This window comes from Vollenhovia emeryi, unplaced genomic scaffold (genome assembly GCF_000949405.1).
Source record: "Vollenhovia emeryi isolate VEMERY1.0 unplaced genomic scaffold, V.emery_V1.0 DF939142.1, whole genome shotgun sequence".
Classification (NCBI taxonomy): domain Eukaryota; kingdom Metazoa; phylum Arthropoda; class Insecta; order Hymenoptera; family Formicidae; genus Vollenhovia; species Vollenhovia emeryi.
In genome coordinates, this window is record NW_011967224.1 from 1,683,317 (window position 1) to 1,706,081 (window position 22,765).

The following is a 22,765-nucleotide window of genomic DNA, read 5'->3' on the forward strand; positions in this document are numbered from 1 at the left end:
TAAGTGCACGGAGGAGCGGAAGGCCGGACTCGGCAGACATGCAAAATGGTGTATTTGTTGACATTTCTCAAGATCCGATAGCGAGAAGTGGAGTCATGCATCGATCGATGAGAGACGGCGGCGAGCGGGGAGCGCGCAGCGAGCGAACGCGCGACATATGACACCGCGCCGAAAGTTTTTCTGGTGGTAGGAGAATAATATACCATTTTGCATGTCTGCCGAGTCCGGCCTTCCGCTCCTCCGTGCACTTATTGGCTCAGACGTTTTTCTTAATTACGCGATAATAAGTGTTTATTTGGACTAACAATAGGTTTTAAAATGTAATGATTTCGGATTAGAAATAATCCGCGAAAGCGATATTAAAACTGATTGTAATTTGTTCCGAATTAAAATCGATTACTTTTTAATCTGGGCGCGGATTGAACCGATTAAAACCGATTAAAATGGATTAAAACCGATTAAAATGGATTAAAACGGATTAAAAAGTAATCCGTTTTAATCGACCATTATCTAAAACCAAATATAAAAAATTCGCACGCCTCACAACGCAATATCCAACACATTGAATTAAAATAGTTATCGAATGAGCCATTAGTAAGGCGCATGTTGCAGAGTACGTCTGTATCTAGACGGAAAAAATTTTTATGTCAAGGTGAAATATAAAAAAGGAATATGCATCAGAAGTCAGCAAGATAAAAATACAAGTCTAGACAGTGACACGGTGAAAACAAATTATAAACAATAACAAAGGTAAAATAATAAGATTAGATATAATGGGCCAATAAGCTAAACGAGCGATGTAGATTTTTAAAACATTTTAATAAATAATGTGATATGATCTTGGTCTATATAATTAAAGCGGGAATAATAAAAGAATCCCTAAATACAAATAATTTAATCTAACGAACGTTTCGACAGTACTTTGTCTTCTTCAGCGTGTATATACTAAAATAGCAATCAAATATCGACAAGAAATTTCGTATCGTAATATTTAACCGACATGTAAAATTTTTATCCTTTATTGTAATTTTATTTTAGTATATACACGCTGAAGAAGACAAAGTACTGTCGAAACGTTCGTTAGATTAAATTATTTGTATTTAGGGATTCTTTTATTATTCCCGTTTTAATTATATAGACTAAGATCATATCACATTATTTATTAAAATGTTTTAAAAACCTACATCGCTCGTTTAGCTTATTGGCCCATTATATCTAATATTATTAATTTAATACGAGCCTAATACTGTTTTTAAAGGTAAAATAAATTATAAACAACAGTCGGATCGGTGATTTGACTTAGTCAGGATATAAAATACAAATTAAATTAAAAATGAGTTGGGTAATATTAATAATGCCGTCGTATATAACATTGAGGTTGTCAATATAATATCAACAAAGCTACACGTTTACATATGTCACATACACGGATATTCGTGAACACGTGTCACATTCACACTCAAGAAATATTTTTGGAATGCGTATCCTATCAACTGAGAATATTACGTAAAAAATTAGGCAAGAAGAATTGCTAACGACGCTTATTACCCAATCTAAGAGAAAATGAGGAAAAAGAGTTGGTAAGAACGCTTAGCTAGCAAAATTTAATTTAAGAAATGTAGTGAGAAAAATATTACTCAGTAAGGATGACAACCTTACGTTCGGCTATATAAGACAGCTGGACATTCTATCCCCACAGACCGAGTCAAATCACCGGACCGTTCACAGACGGGCCACAAGGAGCTTGCGTCCCGATCAGCTGATACTCATTCACGGTGAAGACATCACGTCATTGTCTTGTGTCGACTATTGTTGGCACTTCTGGCAAAGTCAATAAGAGAGTTCGAAAAATCGTCTCATTGAAGGCAGAAGCAATCTAATTATCAAGCTCAACGCATGTCTCGATTTAAGAAAGAATTTACATCTCGCAGAAAGGATATAAATCAAAGTTTTCAAATCAGACTCAAACTCGACTGGTATATCTTGAGAGCAAAATATCCATCGAATCATTAAGAAATATCGGGAAACATTCACCCACAGATCATCTAAAGAAAGGAGAGAAAAGAGTGTAAGGAAGAAAAAAGAAATAGAGAAGATTCTCTTTAGCAAAGAAATTTGTGATTGTGCCGAAGGATGATTTTCATCAGCAGTATGACGTACTTCCTGCTCCCTATCGCTCTCATGGCCTTAACGTTGATCATGATTGATTATGTCACATCGAAGAAAAAGTCGAAGACATCACACGATAGCAAAGAGTTATCCAAGTTACTAGATCCACCTGGACCAAAGCCGTGGCCAGTTACAGGCTCTCTTCACATTTTGGGACGCTATGACGTGCCTTACAAAGTCTTCGGCGACCTCGTCAAGACCTACAACAGCCAGGTGATTAAGCTCCAGATGGGATCTGTACCTTGCGTCGTTGTCAATGGATTGGAGAACATCAAGGAAGTTTGCGTCACCAAGGGCCACCACTTCGACTCCAGGCCAAACTTCGTTAGATATCATTCCCTTTTTGGCGGCGACAAGGAGAACTGTAAGTATTTTATTTCTATTTTATTATTTTTACAAGCTTTATACCAAAATCGACGCGGCAGCTAATTTGTTTAAAGTCGAGAAATACGAATTTTTCTGTTTAAACATTGAACAATCATTTTTTTAAGGAATTTTACTCTTGCGTGACATTAGCATTACCAGCGTAAAAATGTAAATTTGTTTGTTTAAACATTCAGCAATAAAGGGTATTGCATATCTTCAGAGTAAGAAATGCTTTAATATTGAAATAATAGAAGCAATTAATTTATTAAGGAACGTTATTCTTACATAACACTAAAGCATTGCCATTGTAAAAATGTAAACTTTTGTTTAAACATTGAGCAATAAATGTGGGGATTGCATATCTTCAGAGTAAGAAACGTTTGAATACCGAAATGACTGAAGGAATTATTGTAATTTTTTATATAAGGAACTTAATTTTTACGTAACGCTAGCATCACCATTGTAGAATGCAAATTTTCTTGTTTAAACATGGAGCAATAAACTTGGGCTTACATATCTTTAAAATAATAAATATATAACATTTTTAATATTAAAATGACCGTAGCAATTAATTTTTTAACTTTATTCTTGCGTGACGCTAGCATCACCACTGTAAAAATGCAAGTTTTCTGTTTAAATATTCAGCAATAAATTTAGGATTACGTATTTTTAGAGCAGAAAATGTAAAAAACATCAAGAATTATTTGTCGCCAGCAAATGACTAACAATAATTAAGCTTCTAATCGACCATGATTGGCGATGTGTTTTTAACACAGAAAATTCCTTGCGAAAAATATTGTATTATCTCAGCCAGAGTTTGAACTTGGATCTCCCTACACTCTAGGCAGGCGTCTCATCAATTCGACCACCGAGGCATATGATAATATTTGTCGCAATAACAGTATAAAGACGATGTCTAAGCGTATATTTTCGACTTTTTGTAGGGAGGTCCAGGTTCAAACCCTGGCTGAGGTAATATTTCTCGCAATAAATTTTCTGTGTTAAAAACACATCACCAGTCATGATCGATTAGAAGCTTAAAGATGTAAAAAACTTTCTAATACCAAAACTAATGGAGCAACTAATTTTTTAAAGAGACTTTAATCTTGCGTTAAACTAGCACCGCCACTGTCAAAATGTAAGTAAAATAATAGGAGGATGGAGTAGTCGCTCTTTAGATACTCGGGCGCCCAAACATGGCGAGAAATCGAGACACTTCCTGCTGCTGACTCCTCTTCCGCCTCGATTTTATATTATAATAATCGCGCTGAACGACGAATTGATTTTTTGCGGTGTCTATTAGGGAATTGATATCCACCGCATCGACTAGTTCATTACACTTTCGCGTACGTAGTGTGCGCGAAGATATAAGAAACAGAAAGGCAGTATTTGTAAATTTCTCTCTTGCAAATCAATGATATTTCGAAATGTCACTTTACGCGTACAGGGACGGTAACCAAATCAAATTTAATATCGCCAATAGTGCTAATAATTATCCTTCTCTCGCTTTGGTAACTTGAACCGCAATACTTTCGCGGAACATAATAACGTGTACCACCATATGTACTATGTACCATCACAGCGCCCCAAGTCGGCTGCTTCCGTTGCGAGTTATTATAAATCGCGAGGCGATGAAAGCAAAACTAATTGATGCCACCTTCGAAAATGTCTTGATATCGTCTTAAAGACAAGAAAGAGAAAAGGGTAATTATTTCGAGTATTCTTCAAACATATTTTTCCAGCGAAATAAATTAAAGTGCGCGAATTTCTAAGGAGATTCAATGTTGACGTCAAGTGAGAACTTGAAGCTTCTCTTTAAAGCAGGCTAATGATTAAATTATTTTTTCTTTGACCTATAGCTTTGGCATTCTGCAATTGGTCAGACGTTTTGAAGACGCGAAAGGAAATGTTACGAGGGCATGCCTTCCCACAAGCCTTCACAACACGATACAATCAATTAAATGGGATCATCGGCGGCGAGGTGGGCTGGCTGATTAACTATCTGGCCGGCATCTCTGGTGTTGGCCTGCACGCAAAACCGCTGATCATGCACACGTGCGCGAACATATTCATCAAGTACTTCTGCTCGCGAAGCTTCGCTCTCGGCCATGCTCCCTTACGCGAGATGATCGAGAACTTCGACAAGGTTTTCTATGAGGTGAACCAAGGATACACCGTAGATTTTATGCCGTTCCTGACGCCACTGTATCAGCGTCACATGACAAGGATAGCGAATTTGACTGAGGAGATCAGAAAATTAATGGAAAAGAACATAATTGGTGACCGTCTAACTAGCTGGAGATCGGTCATACCTGAAGAAGATTACGTGGACTGCTTGATAAATTACGTCAAGACTGGCGCTGAACCCAAAATGACTTGGAACATGGCGATGTTCGCGCTAGAAGAGACCATCGCCGGTCATTCGGCGGTCGGCAATCTCCTGGTCAAGATCCTGGGCTTCCTGGTTACTCGACCGCACGTACAGGAATTAGCGCAAACGGAAATCGACAGAATTGAGCTCCCGGGCAAGTTCGTCGGGCTGGAGAACAGAGGAAATATGCCGTACACAGATGCTATCATTCTCGAAGCGATGAGGCTGATTGGCACTCCGATCGTGCCGCACGTCGCCAACCAGGATAGCTCCGTAGCCGGTAAGTAATTGTCTTTTCTCTATGACATCAGAGAAAATGTTACGTTCTCGCTTCGCGTGTTCTTGAGAGCTTTCACAATTTATAGAAATTGCGACGAGATTGTTAGCCAAATTTGCTAGTAAAACTTCACGTTGATGATTATTTGCAAACTTTACTGATTTTTATAAACAATATTGACGTGTTTCTTATTATAATCAAAATTGTGACTTTTTATTTTATTTTATTTTAGGCTACAAGATAGCGAAGGACACGTTTATATTCCTAAACAACTATGATCTGCTTACGTCGGAGAAGCTGTGGGCCTCTTCTGAAGAGTTTCTACCGCAGAGATTTGTGAAGAACGGCAAGCTGTTGATGCCAGAACATTTCTTGGCATTCGGGGGTGGTGGCCCGAGATATTGTATGGGAGACAAAATTGTCCGGTATATCAGTTTCTCAACGATAGCCACTCTACTAAAGAACTTCAAGATATTGCCGGCAGAGAATGAAATTTATAAGGTTCCAGTCGGTAATCTGGCACTTCCGGAGAATACGTTCAATTTCCGTTTCGTGAGACGGTAGGATAAGAAACGCGAGGAAAATATAAATTCTGTTGGATCGATGAAATTGGAGCACAATGTCGATTTCCCGTCCAGAAGTCTATCATCTGCTGGGCGACTGAAGAATTCGCTGATTACGCGGAACATCAGCGATCGAAAAGATCGATTGATTTCGGGCTAAAGGCAAATTTAAAAAACAAAACGGTTCGATATTTAACGTAGCACTTGATGTCAATTGAGAATAAAACAAGTATTTTGCACATTGGTGAAGAGTTTATTAACGTTTCGCACAGCGAGGACATGCTCTGTTAAATTTATAAGGTCATAGTTCACCCAATTTGAGTTTATTTAACTATAGGTCGTTACTGCTGCTACTGAATACATCGTTAATTTAACTAACAGAATGGAGTTAAATAATTTAAATAAAGAATTGTATTACATTTGTTTAAAAGGGCATTTGTTTAGTTTATTAGGTGTACATGTTAAATTATAAGTCTGTGTCTTATCATAAAAATTACTCATTATTGTTTTGCTTTATTAATGGCTGCTCTTTTTTAGGAGACACAAATCGACACTAGTTAACACACTTGAGCAGTTTGCCACTGTAAAATGGCAGAGATTTAAATAGCAAGATTTTAAGAAAAATTTTCTGTTAAAAAGATTCTGCCGAAATACTCGAAGCGGAGATGCGTTCTTCGGTCAAAAACACACTCCGACTCTTCTCTCGAGCAGAGTCGATTGAGTTTGAATTTAATTTTAAATGGAAAGTGATATGTGTCGATTTGTGTCAAAAATGTCGACTGCATTCTCTAAAAGGGAAGTCGCCAATATTACTAGCCACATGTGTCAAAAGTTACACGGATTAGAAAAGATTTAACATAGTTTCCGAAACGTTTGCATTTTTAATTAAAGTAATATTATATAAAATAAAAATTGTTCTCGCTAAGCGTAATATTTTTCTTCTTGTACCATCTCGTAAATAGTGTAATTTAGTTTGAGTATCCATCAAAATTTATTAAAACATTATGTTTTTATTACACATACAATTATTTTATATTACTATCGCTATTATTATTACAATTATTGTCAGTAATGATGTTAATCGTTGTCCTATCCTTTCTCGTCTCGTTTCTCCACGTACATCTCACGCTTTCACATTAAATTGTAAATTGTACATTATTTTGCGTTTGTTATTTAATTATCGTCATTGTTACGCTTGTTTGTTAATTTATTATTTAAGATTTTAATAACATTTTAGTAAGATTTAAGAAGATTAATAAGATTGAACAAAATACATGAGACGCCCATATATGTATACACACACGTATATAATACATACTTAGTATAACTTAAATAAATCACGTACCTAATTATAAATTGATTCATCAATCAGTTGCGCCACGAGAGAGTTAGTAAATTATAAAATACTTCAAGTTCGATTTAAATAAATTTCCGCCCGATATTATTGCGCTGTCAATTTTTCCGCAAAACATACTCTATACAAAGGAAAGTAATAGGTATTCGTTATTGTAAAAGACAGTTGTCATAAAGTGACAACTTAATCGCGGAGAAAACCCCCGATTATTATCGCAATGACAAAATATTATTCAGACTTAAATAATAACGAATATCAGTGACACGCAAATATGGAACTTCCTTCTATGCTGTTATCAGGTCGAGACTCGATCGTTATCAACATACCAACCTGTCAACGTTATCAAACTTAACGTATTAATTATTTACGAGAAGACCAGAATTTACGAAAAATAAACTAGTGATAAGTTACTCTTGCATTTAGCACTTAAATAAGTTACGTGTCTTCCTTTAATTTTATATTTACAATTTTTTTCAATTGTTGAGTAGTAATATATAATTTACAAGAAGTTTTATATTTAATTAATTATGCGCGTTATCGATAAAGCGCGATCGATTTACACAATGTATATTTCTTTAGATCTTCAAAAACGATACTGTCCACGATATTTAATCTGTCTTCCGGCAGCAAGAAGCTTGGACTGTATTTTGAAGATCGGGGTTGTGTTCCACTTGAACAATAAGTATTGAGTTTTAATTAAATAATACGCTATATACTGTCTTATAAAAAATATCATCTTCGAGATTACGTATCTCTTCCGCCCAAATTGGTACAAACCTAATCACATTTTAGCGTATGTTATTTGCGAACACTTCTTGCACGTGTAGAGCGAAGTATTGATATATGGCACTGTTTTCGTTTCAATGGTAAAACTTTTATCGAGATGACAACACAGTTCCATCATGTTACGTTTCATGTCTCTTTGTGAAACCTAAGTAAATATCTTTACGTCTTTTATCTTGTTTAATTATTCACAAAATATATGATATGATAAAAAGATCTCTACACGTACGACGCATTTAAAATAAATATAAGAGACATCTTGATAATTTGTTATACCCTTAACTATCTTTTAAGGGATACCTTCAAGCATCACAGAAAAATGCTGCATTTTTCCCATTGGCCGTGTAAGTTTCGTATAACTGCACGCTTTGACTTCCTCCGTGCATTTAATATTATCTATTCTCGGCGATTATTTGCCCGCATAAGCAATAAATATTCTCAATTTCTTAGAAGACCGACGGAGGTTGGAGCGACTATTTCTCCAACTATTGTTTCCGTCGGCTGCAATTCGAAGGTCTTCTTCTTCGACGAGAACATGTCTTCGATTTCGCGCAGGGTCTTTCCCTTTGTTTCGGGCAAGAATAATAGAATGAATATCGAGCCGACTAAGGATACGATCGCGAAGAAAAGAAACACACCATGCATGCTCATCAGCGACTCCATATCCGGATACGTCTTGATAGTTGCCGCACTGAAGAGATAACCAATAGCAACCGTCATACCGGACAATATATCTTTAACTTTGGACGGATATACCTCGCCTACCATAGCGAACGGGATCACCAGGTAGCCCAAGGTGCTTGTGAATATATACATCACCATACAGATCACTGGGACCACCCCGCTGTCCGCCATGACGGTTCCTTTACTAGCCAGAAATAGATAGAGCGACAGACCGCCCATGAAAATCGTCATCCCAATGCCAGAAATCATCGACGGTATTCGTCGACCGTATTTCCGCGACACTCCTGCCGTCAAAAGACTGGCTATAAGACGAGCAACGCCTATCAATACCGCCCCGAGATATGGATCTACTTTAACACCTGATTTCTCCATAATTCCGACGGCGTTGTATATGACCACGAAGATTCCGGAGAACTGTTGGAAAAAGAAGTAGCTGAGCATTATGCCGAACGGCACCAGGGAGCTCCTTTTCACCAAGTGCTTGAGCAGGTTCTGATTCTTCTTTTGCGGCCGTGGCTTCAATTCGAACAGGACTTCCGCCGGCGCCGGTTGGTCCTTCGGTATTCCGCGGAATCTTTTCATGATTTCCAGCGCTTCCTCAGGCCTATTTTGATCCCGCAACCACAGAGGAGTCTCGGGTACCACCAATAAAGTGAGGGCGATCGCGCATAGCGGGAATAGAGCGCATATTAGAGCCACCAGTCGCCAGTCATCCTTTGACCAAAAAAAAAACCGATGGAATTACGCATTGTATATTATACATATTGCATACGAAACAGTACTACGAGCAGCACCCTTTACCTTAAAAATATATCCGAAGATATAAACGATGAGGACACCGAGAGCGATAGAGACACTGGTCCAACATACCATCGTACCTCGCCATTTCGGTCCCGCAATTTCCGCTACATACACTGTCGTTGGGACCGACGCCATGCCCGTGGATATCCCGGAAATCGATCTCCCAATCAAGATCTGCAGGTAACTATTCGACATGTAAATGGTCACCCAACCCGCCATTGATATCAACGACGTCACGAACATGCTGATCTTTCTTCCTCGCCCCATCACGAGGCTCGAGAGAAGACAACCGATGGGTGTACCCAGTGCTGATACAGTGGCTGTTGCAAGAAAAAATTTTTGTGACAGTACGATGATTAAAATTTGTTTTTAATAATTTATTATTGCAAGTAATTCGTTGATGGAGTGCACTTTTTATGACACTAACCCATCCAATTTGCTTGGCTAGCATCGAGCTTCAGGTCGTTTTCGTCCTTCGGCCATCTCATTGCGGGTTCTGCTACGGCGCTGTAACCGAAACCCATTGCTGGACCCAGTACCACAACGTTAGCGCATAAGGCCATCAACACCTGTAAAAGAAAGGCTGCCAATCAGGGTAGCGGTGATATCGGGAAATCATAACGAAGACGTAACGGTGGCAACACAAAAACATCCCAAGGAAAATATTTGTGCTCGCAGTGAGGGGTAAAACCTTGGTAAACTTGTCGACAGAGCGGAAAATTTATAACTAGATTATTTATAGCTACGAAACATGCATGACGCGAAAAACACGCGGCAAACAGATACGGGAGGTATTGCAGTTATCGTACCACTAAAGGCTAAGGTTAACTAATAAGGCAAATATCAGTCGGACATCGAATTTTTTTATCGGAATAATTTTCTTATCGCGTCAAACTTTGCAGCTATTACGCGGGTGAATAGAATTAGAACCGGTTTATTGAATAATCGTGGAGACGTAAAAAGGTGCAGTCAGCAATGATACGTTTTAAAATCTCGCGATAAAATCATAGAGGCATTTTATACACAATTAGTTTAAAGGCGAAACACAGTATACGTAGCATCCTTCACGTTAAGATATCGAGATAACTATTTGAATGGAAAATCTCTCATAACGCAGATAGCATATATCTTATCATTGTTACTCTTAAGATTTGGAATTTTATGTGACGTCAGAGATAAGCGACAAATACATATATATGATGCATTTCTTTGTTTTGTCAAAGAATAAGCTTCTTTTACATCGCGCGGAAATTATGCAGAAATAGAAATTGAAATCTTTTGAAAATATTGGCAGGTAGGTAGGTCGAAAGAGAAATGCAAATACAAATTACAATGCAACTGAGATAAGCAAAGTTTCTGGATGAAAAAAGTTTTGGGCTGAAATATTTGCTCATCAGTGTTCGTATTTTTCATCTTCGAATCTCTAACTGATAATTGCTGCTGCAAGGCTGACACAACGACACTGCGAACTTTTTGTCGTTATTAATCGTTCATGAGTTACATAAATGTTTCCCAACAATTTACATAATTTATTATGGATTGGCTCGAATTGATTGGAAAATCTGTTGTGCTACGCATCTTGTTTTTATTTCGTCATTCAATTTACATTTTATTTTTATATACTACATTGCAATTTCAAGATCGTTCGACAGAAAAGCAAAGAACGCACAATGAACGAACTCACGTATTACCGAAATATAACATCTTAAAAGTTACAGAGAACAGAATTGATGTCCATTGCGAAACATTGCACATATCTCACTTGTCGCAGCATATCGAACGTGCTTTCAGTAATACCTTATCCGCGTAAAAACAAATTGATTGAGCAATAAATTGTGCAATAAGTTAACTGTAGTAATTATTTACGATGTAGATTGGTGAGGCATAATTGCTAATCCTAACAACGAAAAATGCTCATTATTCCAAGAAATAATCTATCACACAACAGTTCGATTTGATAAGTAATATGTGATATTATCACCAACAAAAATGATACAATCGCAATTTTTGAAAACTAATTAATTAAAGAAAGAATTGTGCGCGATTGTTTTTACAAAAGTGTAAAAAGATTTTATCATACCTGATAAATTGTTCCGGCTCGTTCCCATTTTTTTTCTTCGGTAGCACCAGGTTCCATCTAGAAAAAAGATGATTAATAGTGTGTTTACTTACGTTATTATATATTTTTTTCATAAGTATGGAAACGACCTTACTGGCAATTCTTTATTATAATAAGACACAATAAGACAAATGTCTGAAGAACAGATAAACAAAATATGAACTAAATTAGGATAAGTTCTTACGTTACAGAAAAATTAAGGTGTTATTTTATATAGTAAAACTTATAAGATTCGTCAGATTAGAGATGTGAAAATTAAGGTAGAAGTCAGAAATTTGTACAATGTGTCTCGTCGTCAACGTTAGAAAACGGAATAAGCGATAAATAAGACTAAAGTTATGTACAGGGATTATAAGGAAACGTGGAAAGGGAGGAATGTAAATATTAGGTTATTTTAATTATCCTATACATATATGTATAATGTAAGAACTTATCCTAATTTAGTTCGGCAGTCTTGTAAGTTCGTTACCTGAAGAGGACCAGTATTACTGGCTAAAACGTTGTGTTTTATAATAAAGAATTGCCAGTAAGGTCCATACTTATTAAAATTCTTCTTTTGCTTCCTCATAGAGGAAGCTTTGTTTTTCTTGACTGGCGTCACTAAGCTGCTATCTTATATTTTCGTATTAGGGACTTGAATAAGTTTTCGCTGTTTTTCGTGAAAATGAATGCTTTATTTAAAACAATTAGTAAAGAACATGTCATTCAAAGTATTGTCCATCGTTTGCCGTTACTTTTTCCCAGCTTTCTGGCAGCATATGAATTCTACGTCGAAAAAACGACACGTCTTTTGAGGCTATCCAAGAATCGACCCATTTTTTGGCATCTTCATAAGAATGGAAGTGCTGCTCAGCCAGATCATGAGTCATCGATCGGAACAAGTGGTAATCGGAAGAACAATGTCTGGTGAATACGGCGGGTGGGGTAGGACTTCCCATTTGAGCGTTTCCAAGTAGGTTTTTACCGGTTTTGCAACATGTGGCCGAGCGTTGTCATGCTGCAAAATCACTTTGTCATATCTCTCCTCGTATTGCGGCCGTTTTTCCTTCAATGCTCGGCTCAAACGCGTCAATTGTAGTCGGTAGCGATCTCCTGTGATGGATCCGTTGGGTTTGAGCAGCTCATAATACATTACACTCAGCTGATCCCACTAAATACAGAGCGTGAGCTTGGGACCATGGATATTCGGCTTTACCGTCAATGTTGATGCATTGTTGGGCCTACCCCACGATTATACGCTTGGAGTTATCGTAGTGTATCCACTTTGCATCGCCAGTCACGATACGATGCGAAACACCTTTCCTTTTCTGCGCCGTTGGAGCAACTGTTCACACGTGAAAAAACGCCGTTCGACGTCTCTCGGCTTCAATTCGTACGGCATCCAATTTTGTTGCTTTGGAATCATTCCTAATGCTTTTAAACGTTTGGAAACTGTTGTGTGATCAACTCCTAATGATTCTGCAAGTTCAGCTTGCGTCTGACATGGGTCTTGATCGAGTAATGCCTCCAATTCTTCGTCTTCAAACTTTTTCGGTGCGCCAGAGCGTTCTTTATCTTCAACATCAAAATCATTATTTTTGAAGCGTCTAAACCAATCTCTGCATGTTGTTTCCGACAGAGCATGGTCGCCGTAAGTCTCCACAAGAATTCCATGTGCTTCAGCTGCAGATTTTTTTGAAAAAAAAATAGTGCAGTAAAATTCCCCGCAAATATTCTTTTTTGGCACAAAATTCGACATGTTTAACGCTATGAAAAACTATATTTACACTTTGGCGGAATGACTTATTCTGTCATTTCGAGCTTAATGGTGGAGCTTCACGATGAAGTTGGCTGTAGTATTGCCCGATGCAAAAAGGCTAAAGTAACACCGTCTCTCAGGAAACAGCGAATTATTTAAGTCCCCAATAATATATACATATATATATCATTTCTGAAGTTAGAGTATATATTAAATTAAAATACGTCAGAACTGGTTTTATTGCGTTTCTGTTTTGCATTTGTAACACTATGTTTATCTGCGTAGTAGGAATAAAGATAAAAACTGACAGGTTGATGATCTTAAATACAGTTAACCGACTTTTTGTATGCAACAAAAACATATTTTTGAACTTCACTCCTTTCAATGTTTTCCGTAGTATAATTTACCTGACTATTTAATAATATGAGGAAATGAAGACGGAAACTGTACGAAACTTGGTGAGTTCGGGAAATGACTAACTGCTAGAGATAGATTGTTATTCGCGAAATGACTGACTACATAGAGATAGATAGACTTAAAAGAAAGATGAAGAGAAAATCTAGCAAAAAGCCTGATAAACGTAATCGTGATAACCCTCCCTAAATCAATACGATAAAATGATGAAAACAACTAGAAAAGGAAGCAAGAATCAATTTAACTGACTGTCAACAAGACTTTAAATCAAATTTTTTCTAACAACTTGAGGATTAAGAGACGTTGGAACGCATTATTTTTTACTTTAAGCAAACAGAAAAAATATGAAACGTATTCAAACTTACGATAACGAGTTTTTTTTACATAAAGGACGATATATAGTCGAAATTTTACAGGAAGATTCACAATTTACACATTATAATTAAATATGAAATAAATGTGTAATAATTCAAAATTGAGGTTTATATTATATTTTGCCGAAAATATGTACGTACCTTTATCTCCACGCATGCCGATATGCGCCCACCCGTATTGTTAACATCCGTTTGTCCATTCGCGTTATTAACGTTCTCGTTCACATTATTAATGTCTTTTTCTTCATTTGCCTTGTTATCGTCCATTTGTTTATTCGCGTTATTAACGTTCGTTTGTCCATTTGCGTTACTAATCTCCGTTGGTCCGTTCGCGTTATTAATATCTGACGTGTTCGCCATAGTGTCTTTTTCTCCTTAATATGTAATTTTCCGATAATTAACCACGTCAATCAAATAATCATGTAACGATAGCAACCCCCCGTGTGGCGATTTTCTTGCAAGAAATGTGATTTGTGATTTTAGAAAAGAGTGCAAATGCAATCCCTTTTTATCTTCTTTACGGTCACCACTGTTTCTCACTCTCTCTCCTTCGCGGTCCAATCGTTTATATCTTTACAATACTCGATTTTGGTATTTATATACTTGATAATGAGCTCGATATCATATCGCAAAGTACTTTAAATATTCATCATCATTCATCGACCACTTGCACGGCTGAATATTTACAAGATACGAAAGCGTAGCGTGGCTGCAAATTCGGCTCTTGTAAAAAGATGCAAAAGCGTTGAACGACTTGAGATAAATTAGCTATCGTCCCGTTCAGAGATGCGGCGAGCTTTAGATACGTGATCGCGTCTCCTTCCGTCACTTTCAGTCTTCTTTGTCCAGATATAAATTGTCGTATGTACATGTAATAAATACCGATTTGCACTGAATTGTTTATTCTGCTGAACTGTCTGTTCGCACTATTGTCGATAACGTTCCTCGGAAAATTATGATCCGCTCGCGTGTAAGACTGCTCCTTCGATTACATAACAAACGTGTCTAATCTGTCTCACCAGCGGTTTTACTGTTTCAAACCAAGTCTTTGAGATATTCACCAGATTGCTCCGGAAAATTCTGAGAGATAATTGCCGTTTCTCGACTCGCTTTATCTTCAGATCTGAGAAAATCTACGTCAAATGCTCGCTATTCAGTCCGAGTGTTAGTCTTCATCGTAATAAGTCTGAGATTTTCAAAAAGTATATCAAGTCTATTTTCGCGTCGCACAATCGATCTTGTTTTAATAAATATTCGGGGCTACTTTTCTTTGCGTGTACGCCGCGGGGATGTTCTCGTCTGATGTATTCCGACATCCGCGAGCTTCTCGAATAGCGCGAGATGTGAGCTTTCGATGTAGTCGCGATTGTGACCAGCGCTAACTGAGAACTCGTTATTGACTGAGGACGACGCACAGAATTTATCTACTGCACCCGGCCACGTTTCTCCACTCCGGGACAATTTGCGCCGCGTAATGATCTGCCCCTATCGGAGCTGAGCGATGCTCGCGCGAGTGCCAAATCCAACATTACATTTCTGTTACTGAGAATTCTATACTGATAAGGAGCCGATTACGTAAAAAGACAATCGAAAGATTTCTGAGTTGACGGGTGGCAAATCGGCGTGATAATGTTTAATCGGAGTAATTAACAATAATGATGACATCAATGGTAAGAGTATCATTTATCATAATGTTGCAAGAGTGATATTGTTGACAGGGAAGAAGAATGAAATGCATATAATTTTATTGACATGATTACAATAAGTATATCGATAACAGCTATTATATTTTCTTCCTCGTATGTAACATTTATTTCACATCTTTTTTTCGTCAAATCTCAAGATATTGTGTGTTGGATTGAGCAATGCAATAAGTTTTGAGGAAATAATTATTTTAAACAGAAAAGTGTAATTTTATTTTATTATAAAGAATTTAAAGGACTCAGAGCCGTGACAGGATGGTAGTGTCTAAATATTCTATTCTTTCGCAATAAATTTAGAATAGAATATTTAGACACTACCATCCTGTCACGGCTCTGAGTCCTTTAAATTCTTTGAAATTTGTGTTGAACACATACGAGCCTTACTAATTTATTTAATTTATTTATATTATTAATTATGTTTTAACGATGATGTAAAATGCTAACAAATTTCATCATTTCAGTCTGACAAAGTATCTCGCTTTCCCTTAAATTAGTCACCATTAAATATTCGGAAATGTCAGAAGCGCGCTAATTAAAATCTCCATACGTTGTTTATCCGTAGCAAATAAAATTTGTAACACGTCACAAGATCATGCACGTGAATACTTAATCTGAAACATCTGTTTGTTAAATCCAGTCAAAGTGAAAGGCTAATTAGCAATCGGCGTAAGACTTCAATGTAAATTCACGCTTCGATTGGTTCTGCGCTGCGAATTTACTGTGTGACTTCTAAATTCTTTCCGGTCTTATTTGTGCTCCGGTCGTCTTGACATTGACTTGCGTAACTTCCTCGAGCGAAATATCTTGTAATTGCCGTGATGTAATTTTTATCATGACACCCCGTTAATTTATCGCGAATTCCCAAAATGGACATTTATTAAGAAAGTTTATAGCAATTTAACTATGTGTTACAACATGTCTTACAACATGAATAATTTAAATAAAGTCCTTGGTGTTTTTTTCCATATCTTTAGATAAAAGTTATGGAGTGTAAAAGAATATTAAAATTTTTATATTAAGAGAAATTAATTCTATTCTGCTAAATTCCACATAGTACATAATATTATGTGTAATTACAACTTTAAGCATCGAAAGCGACAACAACACTTGTCTAGATTAAAAGAACGAATGTGACGTCGTTTTCGGTATCTGCTACAAGTGACAGTATCGCCACTATCACGAGACATCGTAAGCAAACAATGTTAACATTTGCAAAACAGATCTCAATACAATCGCAAACGTTCGCAAACGTAATTAACGCGAGATGTAATATTTCGCTGAATTTCGAGGACATTTGTACGAGCGGTAATTGCCGAAGATTTTTATAGATGGGTTTAACAAATTTGCGGTTTTCTTCTCTACCTTTCAGAGTTCGTTTAATTCAACAGCGGCCTTGGATTCAAATTATTGTCGTGCATATTATCTCCTCATTAATTTTTATCGACGATTTAATATAGTTACCGTTTAATTTCAACAACGAGGCATTTAAATTTAATTTTGTTGTTTAAATAAATCTACAAATTAAGAATGTATTATTTTATTTTATATATTCGAATTTTACATAGTTTAAATTTAACATATATTTTTTTAACAACAAACTAGAAAAAGATATATTTTTTATATAAATTTATACTTTTATAAAAATTTTTATTCTGATACATAATTATTGAATATTTAATTATAAACACCTAATCGTCTAATATTAAACACGATTAAAAATAATTATATCTTCTTAAAGTGCTGTGACGCACTCTAAGATGTAAAATAAAAAAGTGTCTTCACATGTGCGTCATCAGAGAAAGTACATTAATAATGCTAATACTTTAATTATAACAAGAGAACTTGTGAGAGATGCATATGGTTCATGGTTGAATTAATGTTATCTAGTACGCTGGTTCTATATTGGTCCCGTGACATGCGTACGATTTAGAAATGATTAAACACAACTTAATATAAGATGTTGTAAGACAGTAAGCTTATACGTAATACAACATAAGAGTGTTATCACGGAACTCTTAGCGCTTGCGTAAGAGGATTAAATCGTCATTATAATATCGCGTATATGTACGTTATGATGACGCACCGATCTCCGAGGCCGATCAACAATACCATTCTCTCGCGAGACTGATCATTCTTGACGAGACGGAAAAATTTGTACTACATTCAGCTACGTTAAAGTATGCGTTAAACGTTGCGATGTCAGTGTATTTGAATAATAAAAACAATGCAAATTCGCAGAAAGTGATGACGATTATATTACCATTATTACCTATAATCAGATGATTGTTATATCTCATTATCGCTTGTAATCGCGAGACCAATTAGATCTCATTATCGCGCAATAATCACAACAAATAATGCGGAAAAGATCAAAGTATGATGTTGAGCCCAAGTTTGCAGATCTTCTTTGATTATATTTTTAACATTTGTTTAAGCTTTCTTTGGATATTGATTTATGATATCAAGTTCACTTTAGCGATTCGAAACTTTTTATAGAATTTTTTTATGGAGTACAAGAGAAATACGTGTCTGCAAAATATAGCGATATAGTTTTCGTTTAAATTTGTAGAACGTCAACCTATTTACAATAGTAACAGAAAATTACTTTATATAAATCAGTGTTTATATTTTGGCTGAATGACAATACGTAAATATGCACAAGTATAGTCTTTGACGAGAGGTATAGCAATCTGTCGGAATGTACTTAGTCATGTTACAAAACGGAAAGTAGGTCTCGAACGGTCCGTTGACCTACCTGAATGAAACGGCTGCATTCTTCGTCAGGAGAAGTCATCTTTCCAGGTGCCTATACGTTTGTGTGGCGAATCACTGTAATCACCTGTTATGCACCAATTAATGGATTAGAAATATTCACTTTAACATAACCTGCGTATGTATTTCTTAACAGTCCATTAGTGACTCGACGTTCTCTGCACGAGATCTGTAGACGGACACGTTCAATTATCGTTAAAGAATACGAGATACGTTCACCATGTCGATAACAGATTCTTTTCAGGAATGAAAATGTTATTCACGTTGAAGCAGCACATAAAAATTGTATATATCTTGGATCAATCGTTATCGGCGCTTATCCACATTATCGATATCGTTGAAAATGCATTGGCCTGCAAAGTCATCCGGATTGTCTTGTGATTTCTCTGATGAAAGCGCGCACAAAAACTGACTTGTTTAACCACTTGACGTTGCTATATGAGCGCCGCAAGTGAGACTCGTGTTTATTAGATTTGGAATGTATTCGGCGCCTTACGAATGATACTTGTGTTTGTTAAATCTGTAGGCCTATTCTATAACTCTTGATGTGACAGTATCGTCACGTCATTGCGCACGTTATCATCATGTCATTGCGCAGCTTTTTTTATCATATATTATACCTGTGCAACGGTGATATAATAATGATGAAAATGTCGTTGAGAATTGCATAGTTACCGTGGACAGTAATTTATTCGTTACGCACTATTAACTTCTTTATATTGTATTCCATAAAAACATGAAAAAATATTTAAAAGTCACATTATTGAGAAATGTATTATTATTTACATGACAAAATCTTACGTTATCAATGCATTAAGACTCTTAGATACCCGCAGTCATCTTGGATTAACGATGTCAAAAGCGAGTCGACATTGTACCATTCATTTGTCAACACAAAGAATGTAAGAATGTATGTATGTATATATGCTTTTTGATAAAAACGTCGGAAAGCTAATTGTTTTTAAAAATAAGAAGAAACTCTCGTTTCATTCAATAGCAAATACCATAAATTAAAGCCAATTACAAGTACGAGTAGTTGAAGGTGACGAACGCGAATAAATTATATTTACATATTTTGTATTATATATAATATGCGAACATTTCGGTTATACAGCGCCTTTTTTAGCGCGAAGATACCTCAATTGATTAAATTATTTAAAAAATTGATTAATATATAATGCACGAAAACCTATAGCCAGTTTGATAACGTGAATAAGTTCCGAATCTTGTTGAATGTCCGTGTCAACGAGAATGTGGGACAATAATACAATTTTTTTCAGTCAGTGAATCAAATAAAGGATTGATAAGTTACAATTTAACTCAAAAACACGAGATATATGTTGACGGCAAGTTAAAATAAATGATGACATACCGTACTCAGGCAATTTATATGAAATTCGAAATAACTAGAAGACGGCACAAAGACTGACTAAACATTTGCAATAGTAAAATGTAGACCGAGTCATTGTAACAAGGGCAAATTAATTATTACTGCTTATCTGTAGCTGTAGTTTTTCAAGAATGTTAAAATAGGAGGCATCGAGTGACTCATTGTAAGTCAACTGTGTCTATTTTATTGTTAAACTAAATATTCATTTTCTCATATTTATTCTTTTCTGTTTTATAAATGAGTGAATATAAATTTATATAGCAAATTTCATGAATATTATCTAAAATCACGGAATTTAACGGCATATACGTTATAATTTTTTGAGCTGTGCAGAACAAAAAATTATCAATGGATGCGACATTTACATAAATTCAGTTCCTTATATGGTAAGCGAAATATTATATGTATAAATATAATTTATTCGCGTTCGTCTTTCTCGACTGCTCGTATTTATTATTGGCCTTACCTTATGGTATTTGTTAAATCGTTTGTTGCGATGTACAGCGTTATTTTTCGTTTTACTGCAGTGTTTCATATTTAAAATAATTGTCGTAATATTCAAATACAACAAAGACTTCCATTTTGTTATATAATTTAATATATAAAAACTAATATTTATTTTAATTAAGCAGCTATCAAACAGCTTGTTTTGTTCGTAATTATGCATAATTCAGTTTGGCATATGTGAGTTATTTATTGATTACATAAATAAAAGAGGACAAATATTTTATTCTACCGATTACAAACGCTGTTTTATCGAAAAACGTTTTTATTTTAATATTGCAAAAGTTTTCATGATATTATTTCTCGTTTGTGACATCAATTCAAGATGGTTGTAGTGACTACACGGGGACCTTAACTATAATTAACTATAATTAACAAAGTATTTTAGAAACACTAAACTTCTTTTATTACACGGCTGTAATAATCTAGTAATTTTGTTGACTATGAAAAAGTTGATGGTCTTGACTTTTTGCACTATCGTGCATGACGATACACGTGGATAGCGAATTTTAGTACTTTGCTTAATAATGAGACGTCAAAAAAAAATGTACACGTGAAGAGATAAAAATATGAATCCAGGAGCAACGTATAAATAAGTATAAGTTTCGAAAATTGAGAATAATTCCAATTCCCTATTCCTAACCCTTTTATGGTCAAATTATTTTTATTTTTGTATTTATTATTATGATTTTTTAAACTGAGACACTAGTATCCTAAGAAACTAAAGAAATGTAAGTGAGTGGAATTTGTATGTTTCAGTAGTTATAGAAAGGTTAATTAAAAGAGCGGCTGAAAATTGCTTTGCAAGGCAAACACATTAGTCATTGCGTATAAAATTCACACTACAACGTTATAGTGTAGAATTGTTGGCCAACTCGGAAAATTTTGCAATTGAACAATTAATGATAGTTTCATATTTGTCTTAAATGCAATTTTGAGCCGTAATTATCATTCAAAATAAGTAGTTATTTATAAACTATCCAATAAATTTGTCTGTACTTTAATTATAATGTCGTTATAGTGGGATAGATGATATAGAAATATTTCCTAATTTTCATAAAATTTTCGTAAGACAGCAACGGCAAATAAAAATATATCTACAATTGAATGTCAAAGAGAAGTACAATACTTTTTTGGTACGCCATCAAGTACATATATTATTTAAGCCTATTTAATAAGAAAAAGAGCGATATAATTTTTTATTAATGAGGTTTATGACAAATATTCTACAAAATAGGTCTATACAATTTTTTTTATATAATTGTGAGTTTAGATCTTTAACATTTCAAATAAGTAAAAAAGTATTTTTGATTTTAATGTAAAAAGATACAAATAAAATCTATAATATCATTATATTTAATATCTAATTAATATATATGTATATAAAATCTCTCACAGTTTTTTTATACTGCTTTTTGCAACTTGGCTTCCTTGGTCGATGATTGCTGAATTGTATTTCACCAAATACATAAATGTTTTCCGGCAGCTTACAATTTTTATCAGTTTATGCAGCTATATTGCCGAAGTATTGTATCCAATGATGGTAATGCGAGACAGAAATGCCACTTTTACTTTTCTTTTATAATATTCAATACAGCCATCATGTTTTAAATGATGGTGTTATCGGAGACACAAGCAAGGACAGATAGGAAAAGTCTTTAGGGCAATTTGGAGATAAAAGTAATTTTTAGAAAGATTGAAGATACATGCTAAACAAGTGAAGCAACGAATGGTAAAACGTTAGTAATTTGTGAAGTATAATTCGTGCAATTCGCTGAGCAACGAGTGTTTGTAAGTGACGTAAATGCATTAGCTGTGAAATATTTGTGAAAAAAATAGTCGGCGCAAAATTTTATATTGAAATAGAGGAAATTAATGTGCTAAAGAAATTATTGAATATTTAAGAAAAAATATATACTTGACGCGAGACGCTATCGCGCCTCTAGATATGTGTGTCCCTCTAGAACAGTAAGAAAGAAGCTTATAGATTGCTCACAGGATATATTATAATCAAGATATGAGTATAAATTAACTTAAGCAACCACTATCGACTGGACGAATTACGCAAATTTACATTTATTATTTGTTATGAAAACGTTTACTAAATATTTACAAAGATTTATAATATCTTCAATTAGTTAATTAATCGGTATAATAATCAAAATTCTCCTTAAAATTAAAGAGATTATTTTTTTAATACTTTTAGAAAGTAGATTCTTTATCATTTTTTTTAAGTCTATTAAAGCTCAGGTATTCAACAGAGAAACATTTTTTCTATATCCCTGCTTCTGCATTCTGCGACAAAATTTACAGCAATTATTGTGTTTTTGCCATTTGATTATCAGAATTAGTTATTTTCAATTAATTTTGAATGTGCACATAA

The 22,765-nt window shown here is 35.2% G+C and overlaps 2 protein-coding genes across 7 annotated transcripts; one reads left to right on the plus strand and one right to left on the minus strand.

Annotated features, from left to right (window-relative positions):
- Positions 1–1,054: 1,054 nt before the first annotated feature.
- LOC105566851 (cytochrome P450 307a1-like) lies at positions 1,055–7,353 on the plus strand. The gene is made up of 3 exons (XM_012021206.1): positions 1,055–2,533; positions 4,395–5,186; positions 5,416–7,353. Exons 1-3 carry the CDS (start codon positions 2,134–2,136, stop codon positions 5,745–5,747), a joined length of 1,524 nt encoding a protein of 507 aa, XP_011876596.1. The 5' UTR covers positions 1,055–2,133; the 3' UTR covers positions 5,748–7,353.
- LOC105566850 (facilitated trehalose transporter Tret1-2 homolog) lies at positions 6,707–18,804 on the minus strand. Of its 6 annotated transcripts, none has more exons than XM_012021202.1 (5): positions 18,472–18,804; positions 11,449–11,505; positions 9,796–9,951; positions 9,369–9,688; positions 6,707–9,281 (listed from the first exon to the last, which is right to left on the minus strand). In XM_012021202.1, the coding sequence occupies exons 1-5, from the start codon at positions 18,488–18,490 to the stop codon at positions 8,322–8,324; spliced, it is 1,512 nt and encodes a 503-aa protein (XP_011876592.1). In that variant the 5' UTR covers positions 18,491–18,804; the 3' UTR covers positions 6,707–8,321. The 6 variants fall into 6 exon arrangements, with proteins under 6 accessions (XP_011876592.1, XP_011876591.1, XP_011876590.1 ...); XM_012021201.1 differs by having other exon boundaries at positions 9,796–9,937; positions 18,472–18,802; XM_012021200.1 differs by lacking the exon at positions 18,472–18,804 and adding an exon at positions 14,155–15,516 and having other exon boundaries at positions 9,796–9,937.
- Between the last annotated feature and the right edge of the window lie 3,961 nt (positions 18,805–22,765).

Excerpts from the sequence above, each read along its gene's own strand:
- LOC105566850 (XM_012021200.1), bottom strand. The coding sequence starts at position 14,373 with ATGGCGAACACGTCAGATATTAATAACGCGAACGGACCAACGGAGATT. Across the intron at positions 11,506-14,154 it reads CGGCATGCGTGGAGATAAAG|ATGGAACCTGGTGCTACCGA; the intron begins GTACGTACATAT and ends TCTTTTTTCTAG. Across the intron at positions 9,689-9,795 it reads TAGCCAAGCAAATTGGATGG|CCACTGTATCAGCACTGGGT; the intron begins GTTAGTGTCATA and ends TTCTTGCAACAG.
- LOC105566851 (XM_012021206.1), top strand. The coding sequence starts at position 2,134 with ATGATTTTCATCAGCAGTATGACGTACTTCCTGCTCCCTATCGCTCTC. Across the intron at positions 2,534-4,394 it reads TGGCGGCGACAAGGAGAACT|CTTTGGCATTCTGCAATTGG; the intron begins GTAAGTATTTTA and ends TTTGACCTATAG. Across the intron at positions 5,187-5,415 it reads CCAGGATAGCTCCGTAGCCG|GCTACAAGATAGCGAAGGAC; the intron begins GTAAGTAATTGT and ends ATTTTATTTTAG.